At 37.1% G+C, this 12,737-nt stretch overlaps 1 protein-coding gene across 1 annotated transcript in view; it reads left to right on the forward strand.

Annotated features, from left to right (window-relative positions):
* The window catches only part of LOC139975883 (calsyntenin-1-like), a 72,025-nt gene that overhangs the window by 38,941 nt on the left and 20,347 nt on the right, over positions 1 to 12,737 (forward strand). The window contains exon 5 of the mRNA XM_071984153.1: positions 11,896 to 12,090. Coding sequence (XP_071840254.1) covers positions 11,896 to 12,090 — 195 coding nt within the window. The remainder of the gene's footprint in view (positions 1 to 11,895; positions 12,091 to 12,737) is intronic.

Raw genomic sequence — 12,737 nt, forward strand, 5'->3', positions numbered from 1 at the left:
CCCACCTCTATCCCCATCCAACCCCCATCTCTACCCCCATCCCGGGCTCCCATATCCCATCCCACCCCAACCTCCCATATCCCCCAAACTGTATAAATTTGCAATGTAATTGCAGCACAGGGGAGACCACTGTACTGTGCGCCGTTATATTGGTTGTATTGCAGTAGGCCTATTAGCTTACAGGTGAAGTACATCATAGTTTTATTAAATATACAGAGCAAATAAATAGAAATTAATGTATTTGGTCCAACTCGACATTGCATCCAAGCTGTGCCTAAAGTGGGCCTGGGAATTAGCAATGTGTTCTGTTTTACAATTAAGTTCTGTCTCGTTCATTATGCTATAAATCTCAGCCTTTGTAACATACCGTTAATATCTTTGCCTGGTCCCCGAGATAATGCCTGTCACTGAGCCAATTTGAATTCATATACTGTACCTCACAGTTACTATTAGACTGAATTCTGCAAGGTTTCTAGCCGACCAATCAAATTGTCAGATTATAAGTTACCCTTTAAAAGTATGAGGAAAGAGGTTGTTTATATTTACACCTTGGGGGCTTAATTATAGACACATATGGTGGGGCCACATAAGTAATTTGTTACATATGTATGCATGTATTTTGCTGAGTGGACAATATTTTGCTCTAAAAAAGGCACATTGCAGTGTCATTAAAAGTACAGAGACGCTTGACTTCTCATATTCCCAAACTTTGAGATCATGTTTTAATAAGTACTGGCAAATTGTGGTTTATGCACCATACAGGGCAACGATGTGTTTAGATTAATGATACTTGTAGCTGAAATGTTGCTTTGAAGGGAAAACACATGTCCTGTGGACCACAACTTTTTAGCCCTTTGTCTTGTACCTGTCATCGAATCTGAAGAAAACTTGAAAGAAAAAGCTTTAAATCTCATTACCTAATTTAGGATAAAGTAACTCCAGATGGCTGTTTCTATTTTAAATGAAGACAGCAAGAAATTTTTGGGAATTTAGGTTAGAGTTGCAAATACAGACCTTCAAAATTTCACTTTGATGTGACCTAGACTGTCACTTGTGTGCCCCCTCTCATAAAACAACCTCTGTGGTTTATCAATCCAGTCCTCATTAAAGTTAAAGAATCAGAAAACATATTCAAGTTAAATTTCTATTGAAACCATTCCTTGAAAATAGTTCTATCACTGGAAAAAAAAAGGAACAGAAAAAAATCCAGAAAAGGAAAACGAATATAATGTCGTTAATAAGGATCTGAAAATTTGTGTAACGAACTGGCAATTTCTCAGAATTGAAAATCCTTCTCTCGTGCTGTGCAATCTATTCATCAGAAATTAGTGCTGGTATTACACTCCACAACATTTAATTGTCACTTTTTGCGCACACAAATTGAAGCCAGAGATGTACACAATAGGGAAACCGATAACTTTTAAGCCTTGTCACTTGTTTTTGTCTGTATTCTGAGAGGTCAGTAGGGGTCGTGGGAGAGAAGCAGTGAGTCACACAGACAGTGGGGATAGAAAAGTGAAAACACAGCTGCTCTGATCAGTTTCGCTGATCTCTGGCGAGGAGGAGCTGGATTTAAAGATTGATCATGTTTACGTTTTTCGATCATTTGGACAAGGAAAGTGAATTGTGTCTGGTTGGCAGACAATGAAAAACTAAGCGAAAAGATTCAATAATTTCACGCACCAGCCAGTTGCTATGATTTATGAAGTTAAGACCCCCCCCCCAATATCTGAACTGATATGTTCATCACAGTATATTCCAAAAGATGCTGTTTAATTGTAGCTTATAACAGGTACGTGTTTGGCCTGGTGATGGAAGCCCTGGATTTCTATAATGTCATCTATTATATAGGTTTAACATGAACAGACTTAAATGTAATGATTCAATATATACATGTATGTTTATATAGTAATATACATTGTTCAACTCAGTCCAGAGTATCCTGGTGACTTATAACTGCTAAACCCCCCTACCCCCACCCCCCCCCCCCCCTCAGTTCTGTCTTATACATCCACCGTTTCATTCTACCACCAAAAGTGTCTTAAAGTACACAGTACATTGCTACATTACTCATTCTTCCATGAGGTAAAATTGTTATGTACATACATCCCTTGCAATGGTAAGAGAATATACAGGCTAGTTGTGATAGGAAGTGAATGAATACTGTAAGGTGGTTGTTATGTTCACCATTGGAACGAGATGGGGGAGATGTTAGATAAGTGGATTGAATGTATAGGCATGCCTGAGTATATAGGTTGTAATCTGACGTACTGTACTCTAGAATGAGTCACCCTTTTATGGAATCAACTTATTTTGAAATTTTGGTATTAATGTCACTAGTTGGTACCCATACCTGTTCTACACAAAAATAGTGACACTTTGTAGATTTCTGATTAGGGTTTAGGTAATTTTGCTCCGGATATTTGCTTCAGGAAAGAGATAATCCCTTACTCTCCCCTCCGCCACCCACTATATTAACCCCATATATGATTATTCAAGGTATAGTCCTTTCTTTTCATTGCTCTATTGCAGGCCTACAGTACAGTTACATGTTTGACCTTTATTCTAAACCAGTCATATCCTGTCATTGTCCTACAGTAGGTAGTTACACTTTTAGTTGTGCTGTGGTCTCAGAAATCAGTGGTTAGGTGGAAAATCTTTGTCGCATTTCGGCGGTAGTTGTTTCAGTATCTACATAAATACCGTACGCAGTGACGTAGATCAGACACAAAAAATTGACCATGTAAGGTATGACTGCAGGATGTTTTCATTGCTAGGAAACATTACTAAACAATTTCCAAGCTCTAGTGGAAAAACATATTAGGGGAAATGTCCCACACAGGGATATATGTAAATCTTAGCGATTATTCGTTACTAAGCCAAAACGAGAGCAGAGTTTGGCTAATTACACTAGAAAGGATCAAATGCATCGTTAAGACATTTAAAAACTGTGTCATTGGCACCAGATACAGTATGTTGAATGACACCAACTGCATGTCAATCTTAGTTCTTGTATTGGTGTATCCAAATAAATTACAAGCTTTCTCTGATATAGCTGACAAAAAAATGAGGTGGCAGAACTGGTTACATGGGGGGGGTGGGGTTGGGGGGATATAGGGGTGCAATCATTACAACATTTGAAAACTGTCATCTGCATCAGATATGTTGAATGAAACCAACTGTATGTAAATCTTAGTTCTTGTATTGGTGTTTGCAAATTAAGTGCAAACTTTCTCTGAAAATAAGGAAACGTACAGGACTGGCTATATGGAGGGGGGGGGGAGGGATATAGGGGTGCAATCCTATACATCACCAGTTTGGTAGGCTAGGTTGCTTTGAAAAGTGCTTTAGTAGAGTAAGAGACAACTAGTAACTATCATATTGCTTACTACTACTGTATGTATTCCCAAACCAGTAGGTCTAAGAAATTTGTCTGACAACTGAAATTGATGCCAATAGATGTTAACTCATTTCCAACGTATTATTCGAGCCAAGTTAGCCTATAAAATCAGAGAGGTATGAATTTTTTAAATGTTCGTGTTCCTAAATAAAAACAGTGTGTTAATATTTTTAGGCTTCAAAGTACAAACTCTGTTGACATTGTCAAAAGCACCTGTCAAAATCTGAGCCAAATAGTGTAATTGGTACAAAAAGATGGGAAAATTTCTTGTTCAAACAACTTGAATAAACTTCATTTCCTTCCTTCAATACTACTACACCAACCCACCGCCCCCCTCCCTCTCTTCCCGACCAAAATAGATTGATAGTTGTTGTGTCAATATTGCAACATAGTAACAATTTCCTGTAAAGTCCCTACAGATATGTTCATGAGTTTTCTGTCTTGAACATTCAACGCAGATTAAAAGTCAGTTTCTGCATGGAATCTGATGATTACAGATAAAATTATTTTTTCATTAAATGTTAATATCAAATCCAGCTCCCTTAATTTGGCCTTTGGGCTATATAGCTTGCAATTGCAGCTAAAGTACTTGAACAATTCCCATATCATATCATACAGTACCTGATACTTTGCGTACACATATATATGTTTAGTTTGACAAAAAAATTCCATTTATTAAAAAGTACATTATTCAACTCCTACATGCTTTCACATTACATGATTACAGGAACAAAAAGTCTGAAATTTGTCATTGTAGTGGAATCTTGTGCGAGAATGATATTTCTTACCTGAGCTGGAAGAAGAAGGGACAAAAAAAAAAAAAAAAATTAATAAGAGAGTCGACCAGTCTGTGCGGAATTTTTACCGCTTCAAGGACGAATCCATGTAAGAGTGCAATTGTCCCGAGTATATACGATTCCCGAGCAGCCTTATATTTGTAAATGTTTCTCCTTCTCTCAGCTTTTCATTTCAAACTTGATTTAACTCGGTTGGGTTAAGCTTTTGGAAGTAATTCCTCGATACTGACGTAAGCGGATATGAGTCTCCGAGATGTAGGACAACGTGATAGTCATTTCGATGCATATGAGAGGAATTTTAAAAGTTTATGAGAAAATTATTTCGTACTTCTTTATCGAAATTAAATGGTGCAAGACTGGGAGATGAGTGTCCATGCATGCACACTTGGCCTTTGGCTGGGGTGCAATTAACTGTGATGTTTACTGCTGCTTGTAACGGACGTACATGGATCTCTGTTTCTCGCCGACCACGAGCTGAACATTTTGATTACTTCGTTCATTTAAAAAAATTGGAGGCAAATGATATCATGAATGGAGAGGGAATGGAAGGGAGAGGGTGGGGAAGGGGGGGTAGGTGAGACTTTTGTTGGAAGAGGGATCGAGATTGGGGGTTTCATATATACATACACGTATGCATGCAATTTGAACCATGAGATGTACAGAATGTCGTTGCATTAATGCATTTGGATCTAATTAACTTCTCTCCATATCAGATGCTGTAAGCAAATAGAATATGTATGGCAGTGCCGATATGTCAACACTATTGAGAAAGTCTCAAGAACAAACATCAATTTGCAGCTAGCCTATCACAATAATATTCCAGAGACACCTAGCCTAGCTTTATTTTACATATATGATGAAAGTCGTTGCATTTTAAAAATCCTGTTCTGTTATTAATTGTAGGCTATAATTATTGGCAAATTGTGTGTTTTGGGATGAAATTTGGGGGGAAAAATTTGCTATTCTCCTCTAGAATATATAATTGCTCTAGTTTATCAATAACAGGTAAAGAGTTACAATAACAAGTGAAGAGTGAAATATTTTTATACATGGTTTTGGAAGTGCAACTGTCTTAATTCATAAGATTTACAATTTCTCAGTCACTTAATTGTGTGCAGTTTGAAAATTGTGGGTCAGTTTACCATAGTTTTGAGAATTCTCGGTCATCTCATATTAAGGATGGAAAATTCTTGTCCTTACATGTATGCAGTCCAGAATTCAGTCAAGACCCCTTCGGCGGCACCGCCGTTTCACAAAGTTATTGATTTTTTCCCCCCCACGCTAATTTTGGTGCGTTGATGCTTGAGTGGAGTATGTACACTCCCCGGATTAGCCTGATATTTATTCGGGTCAATTCCTTCCAGTATCTAGAGAACTGCTGAAGGAAAAAAATATATATATACCAGTTAAGACGTTTGGCACTATAGAGTCACAGATCGCAAAATTGAAAACGTGGAGAAATCGATGTGCGAATTAAACAAATGGCAATAGTGCAGGAGAGGATTCGGGGCGCATCGGATTTAACGGAGAAAATACATCAGGTACACACGCGTATGCTCCCATAATCCTCTCTCCAATGAGCGCTATTGATCCAATTGGAGAGTTGATCAAACAGACCGTTTAATTCCCAGTGAGAGTGTGAATATAACACTTTCTTAAATTGTGCGCATGTACTGAACTCTGAAGATATGTGAAGACGAAATATGTGACGACGACGGAGATATATTATGAAGCAAAGAGGACTTTTGTGAATATACTGTATGCACCAAGACATTTAATGTTTTTATGTTTTTTCTAACATGAATAGAATTTATTGTTGACAAAACAGTGCATCTAGAACTGCATATGTAGATTTAATAGAGGAAGTTAACAGTTAATAATTCATTCCTCTCTGACCCTACTGTAGCTAGCTGCCTCCAACTCCATCTCCCTAACTCTGAATCTACCATTCAGAAGATCGACTTTGTAATTTATGACAGGTTTTTCTTCCGAGAGATATTTTTTCACAAAACTTTTCCTTTCGATGAAGGCGATTTTTGTATAAAAGTATAATAGTATGACTTTGTAATTGTACAAAATGGATCAGTAACAGCATGTTCTGAATTTTTTCCAGGAGAAAATGTTTTAGTAATATACCGGGGGATTTTTTTTAGCTTTTGTTTAATGGTAGTCCAATCTTCCTAAATGACCTGAATTTTAGAATTACTTTATTTGAGACATTTGGGAATTCAGAAATATAAAAATAGCATACATACAGTAGTTTGAGATATTGTGATATTATAACATGCTTACAGGTTTTTTAAAAATTTTTTAGTCACATAGTGGACAAGTTTTACGGTAACATTGTTTCAAAATTTGCTGGAAATTGTAACGTTCCATACATGTAGGTCTGTATGATAGTTGTACAGTAACTTTATTATCACAGGAAACAGTCAATAATTCCTACAGGGCATAGTACAGACAGAACCTTTTTTTCACTTTGATGTGTAAAGTCCTCCTTGCTTGTATTTCTTAGTTTTTTTGTCTGCTGTTGTAAATGTAGGTCAAAAGTATTCTTTCATACTCAAATGGTTTCTTAACCTCACTGATTCTATACTTGGTACCCCATGAAGACATCTGCTGTTGTGTAAGAAAAGTCAGTTTGATTGAGGCCACTATTGTGGATACCCTTATTCCTAATGGCTCTATAGTCACTCTTGTAAACCCCTGGCAAAACAACAGATATGAAAAGAAAAATTGAGCAAATTTGAAAAATATCTTTAAATATAGCAGTGTTTTTGATGAATAGGAATTGTTTTTTGGGGGTTTTTGAATTACTATTTCAGTCTGTTTGTGAGAGTAAGTTTATTGTTTAGAATATTTTGAGTTTATGTTGAGATATTTTCGGTAAGACTTGCCAGTATCCAAAGAAAAATTAGAAGTGGGGGGGGGAGGACAAAAAGAATTCAGATGGTCGGATGGAATTTGGTTTTAGTACAAACCAAAGTTAAATGCCTTTTTTTGTTGAAACTGCAGAATACCGTCCTTTTCTGCATACAATTGTTTTGAAAACTAATTTGAAAGGCAAAGATTTGTCTTAAGGCTTTAATTAACTGTGGTTTGGTCTAAACGCCAAGCTTTATGATCGAGACTTGAAACATATGGGCAAATCAGGCAAGGTAATTTCAGTACAAGAGAGATTAAATAACTCAACTCAAATCATTTGCTTTGTTTAACATTTCAATCTTAGACTCTCTTGGGGTTCAAGTTGAGGTTGCCCAACTTATACAGTTTTCCTTAATACCTGCTTTTTTCCGGCGAACAAATTAAACTGTTCAGTGTTTAAATGAATATTCATATGTCTAGTCACAGTTTGGTTGCTCAATTGACAGTTGATGAAAAAAAGAGTGAAAATATATTTTTCTTCTCTTCTCAATTGCCATATTATTTCAAGTATATTTCCTTTTTCATGTCCAAATATGGTGGGGCAAGTACTCTTTTCTTTTCAAGGAAAAGAAAGAAAGAAAGAAAGAAAGTAAGAAAAATTAGGTAATTAGCACAGAATTTACGAAGGTAGCTTGATGTATTCTTTTTTACTGACATATATGTTTTCAACTTCTGAACAATTTCCACATGGTGGTGCAATCGATTAAGCGATTGACTTTGTTTACACTATAGAGGCAAAAATTTCTACACTTCAAATATGATGCTAATATAGTGGTAGGTAGGACATTCTTATCTTATTGACAACCCAATTGCAGCAGTTTATCAGCCACTAAATACTGGTTAAAGGACTATTGTTAGATTAGCATAACAGGTGTTTATCATTGTAAACAAATATTACACTTGTATAGGAAGTTTTATTACTCTGGCTGTCAATTATTTTCTTTCAAATGTGTTTTTGTGTACATATATTATATGCATACACTGTGTGTGCCTAATTAGTTGTAGTATGTATATTCAACAATATTTAAGTAGATTTTAGAAAAGGTATAGAAAACTTGTAATGTTTCGCTCAACCCACACAATTCTGTGGTCGTTGGGTGACATTAATGTTGAAGTTTATGTGTGAGTAATTATACAGTAGCTGACTGCAGTACAGTTTGTGATTGTTATACAAAGTTGCTCTTTGTGCACTCCCTTAGGCCCCTCCTTAGGCCCCTTCTCCATATCACTGCATATGTATTGTCTCCCAAAAATATTCCTTGCCCCCTACTTGATCATATCATGCACTTGAAGCGATGAATCATGCATTCTCATATGGTGAAAGTGTTATGGTGAGGTAGAACTTGTCACACACCCAAGTGTGCAAAATTTACAATTGCTATCGCTCCCAGGGCATTTTAGTTGGTCATATCTACAGTGTGTGTCCCCTGGGGGCTTCCCTTTGAAAGCAGTCACAAAATGACATACACAACTATAGTCACCAGTAACCTCTTGTTACCAATTTATACAAATGAGTGAAAGAGGGTTCAGTGCCTTGCACAAGGACACAACATGGATACAGTAGGCCTAAAGATTTGGTCAGGACTCGCACCTGAATTCCTTAGATGGCAAGTCCATTGCTTTTCCAATTGTCCAGCACCTACTAGCTTATTGTGTCTGCATATCATTATTGACATATATTTATCAAAGCAAGGATTAGGGGCTGAGGTGGGGGAGAGAAAAGGAAGCGGGGGGGGGGGGATGATCTGGGTGCATAGAGACAAGGAGGAGACAGTTCATTGGATATTATTCAATTGAGTCAAATGTCTAGCATCAAGTCGCTGTATGTCTAGCATATGTCTAGCATCAAGAGCTGTATGTGTGTGTATTTTCGCTACCGAAAATTTTGAAAAAAACAAAATTTTGAATATTGGCAGTTCTCAGTCACAGTTGAGGTCTTTGATGTACCTTTATGGAAAGTTAGCACCTAATATTAGATTTTGTCACTCGGGTAATTTGATTAGATGTGTAAGAAATATTTACATCTGTCAGTCGTGGGAAATATGGTAAAACACAAATAAGAAGAGGAATTATTAGAGAGAAGAGGAGACCAAAACAATAGTTGGCAAAGCTGTAGTTGGGGTTGTCTTCTAGCTTTTTTCAAAATATATTTTAAGCTTTAAGGTAATGATCTCTTGTCCAAAAGTTAACATTTGCTTTGGTTTTGAATCCCCTTCCAACCCCTCCCCCCACTCCCCCCTCGTTACTCAAACAGGTACATGTACAGTACCTTCCAACTACAGTATGAATTCATCTGTATATTAGGTTGTTGTGTTAAATATGTCACATACAGGAATTTGACATGTACTGCATAGTACAATAGTAACACACTGTGGAATCAACTTACAGTAGCTCACCAACTTACATGGATATTCAGAGAATTATGGAATGTTCATGTTATGAAGAGTACTAATTTCTGCATTTTCAGTTTTAAATTATATCAATTTTTTACTTCACATTGTCATATAACATTCTGGAAATTATATTATACGCAGAATAGACAATGCTGCTACTGTAGTCGTCTTTGCAATATCTGCTTTTAAGGAATTTCACAATTTTTCGCATCACCTTTTGTAACCTGGATTCTATTTGAATTGAAGTTTCTATGTCATCCGTCATAGTATTCTACAGTTGAAACCATAGAGCCTACAACGAGGATCTGGTTACCACACCCCTGGCTCCCTTCTGGCTACCTTACAGGTGTTAATTCCGATACTGAATCAGGTTCATTATGCACTGTTAAGGATAACACTGTTAAGTTACTGTACCTGTGTTGAAGTCTGGAGTTAATTAGCTCACTAGACATGACAATATGATCCTCTCAAATTAAATTCCCAGAGTCTCTTACAAAGATTTGGTTACCCCTTCCCCTTTTCTCTCAGCTGCTTCTTTTCTTTCCACCTCTTCCCCTCTTCTCTATCTTCTTTACTTTCCCACCTCTTCCGGGCTCTCTTCTAGATTAATTAATACCCTATTGGTGTTCTGATAAAGATTTGTCAGGCACTAAAGGAATTGCATTTTTGTCAAACGCCTCTACCTATCGAAGGAGTTTAGTAGGCTTGTAGGGATGAAACAGCTATATATCGATAAACTCCCAAAGCCACTCAGGACTTGGTGGTCCCCATTCTCTGGCTGCCTTCCGGCCATCCCGTTGGGCCGGCGGGTTCCTTTTGTGTTTGAAAATTGTTCAACTTTAATCCTGATTACATTTGTATTACTACCCATTATCTTTTATAGAGTGTATCATAAACTGTATACTCACTCATGAAACTACGATACTCTTTAAGCTCTATGAGTCTTCTATCAATATACGGTGGTCCCCATTCTCTGTATGGCTACCCCGTTGGGTGTCCTTTAATTAGTCATCTTGAACTGATTGCATTTTGAATTATACTGATGATCTAACTATTGGGGAACTATCAGATGCTCTTTATACGTACATGAAACCTGGATACTCTGCATCTTGAAGTGTTGTTCAGAGCCATTTATTTCACTCCACAGATTACTTGTGTCCTCGCAAATCATGCTCTTTCCGGCCATCTATCAAACCTGCCCGAGCAGTATGACCCCACAGACCCACTTCTGGGTCATGCACCCCCAAGCTTCCTTCCTAATCTACCATTCAGACTCAGTTGGTGGCTCAACGGAAGATCGTTCTGCATTGCTCTCTTCAAACTAGCTATACTTCTAGGCTGAGCAATTCTTAATAGTGTGTGTTTATTGTAATTAACTACTGGTCTGTTGTAGAGACGGAGTATCTGATAACTATTGGCCGCATTACAGTCGATAATCTGCACATGTATGTAGCCCCATAGAGCCTCCTTGGAGGAATTTAGTTTCTCCGTTGAGCCTGTTGCTAGCCCCAACACTATCAATCATCAATGACTGCAGTGAAGATATAGGGAATCAACAGAGGTTCAGTGCGTACAGTATATCAGGCCTTTACTGTATGTATTATATTAAACACAGTATCATTTACATTGTGAACTACTGTACATGCATATACCCTGCATATTCTATGTATAAGTATTATGTATTAGTATGTACATAATATTATGTAGTATTTTATATCGTTCATTGCACATACAATAAACCAAGTTCATATATACAGTAAAGTGTGTGTAAAAGTAAGTTGGCCTGACGTTTCGATCCTAGCAGGATCTTCTTCAAAGGCTAAATGACAAGTGAAGTAAAATGAAGGGAGGTTCAGTGTGTACAGTATATCAGTCCTTTACTGTACATACAGTCATAACACATACAATATCCAGTCAAACTGTGTGTAAAGAACATTTGCATGACATTTTAAATGCATACATTTAAAGTAATATGTTTACACAGTTTTGTATGTGAAGTGAATTCATGATGCATCTAACCACATGATTTATACCGTGTGTTCGAGAAAAGTTTACTTGAGAAAGAAATTAAATGTACCATTTGGACCAAGTTCATTCCATAAATTTTTACTGTTTTCAAGTGTATGTAAAGGTTGCTGCCATTATGCCGATCTGTTATTATCATCCACTTTCCCTTCTCCCTTCTCCTGTCACCTTCTCCCTTCTTCTCCGTTCTCCGTTCTCCCTTACCAGTGTCATCAAGTGCAGTTGAGTATATACTGTACTACTGTATCTCTGATGCTGAAACGTAACTCAGGCATATTATTTCTCTGCATGCCATATTCCTTAATACATGATGATTTTAATAACAGATCTCTTAATTCCTTCCTTTCTCCCCCAGATATTCCTGAAAAGATTCAGCTTTCGTCCGACGAAACCAGTCAGATCTTAGCTCCACGATCGTACCTTGAGACGTGCGGTAACCCAGTGTGCAATAACAGTCATATCACGACAAAGCTGACGCTGTCAACGGCCCATATTGGGTTTGGCTGTGACAGAGATACCTACTCTCTTAAAGCACAAAGAGAACAATGTAGTAAGTAATAATTTGTTTTATTCATCCTTAATTTGGCTAATTTCTACAAAGTATACTATCATTACTTCAGATCTGCGTAAAAGTAAGTCGGCCTGACGTTTCCATCCAAGCTGGATCTTCTTCAGAGGCTAAATGACAAGTCACTTGTCATTCATGCAGGCTCTTTAGCAGATGAGCAGTTTGCTAGCTAACAGTTTTATTTTATTTTGATTACTTTAGATCGAAAGCAGCTGGTCACTCATGACTGAAGATGCATCGTTGATTTTGAATCACGAAACTAAATTAATTCTTACCTGATTACATTCAACATATGTACTCCAATCAACCTACACCTTTAACACACAGACTGATAACATTTTAATGCTGTTCCCCGACTTCCCAACTTTTCTGCCTAAATGCCCAATTTCCTCTACCTTCCAAATGTGTGATTCTAGTGAAAGGCTTACAAAAACAGTTCCAGTTTAATTTAGATTCGCTGTTATTTACTTTCTTTGTAAAGCGCTTTGAGCAGTAACTTTTGTTTACTGATTTGGCGCTATATAAGTCTCATTTATTATTATTATTATTATCTTATTTGGTTTTTACAAGTCGGAGAAGATTTCTTCTTACAGACGTAGATGCACTCAGGTGGTAATAAGCCTTTAATT

The sequence above is a fragment of the Apostichopus japonicus genome, chromosome 11 (genome assembly GCF_037975245.1).
Source record: "Apostichopus japonicus isolate 1M-3 chromosome 11, ASM3797524v1, whole genome shotgun sequence".
In the NCBI taxonomy this organism is placed as follows: Eukaryota; Metazoa; Echinodermata; class Holothuroidea; order Aspidochirotida; family Stichopodidae; genus Apostichopus; species Apostichopus japonicus.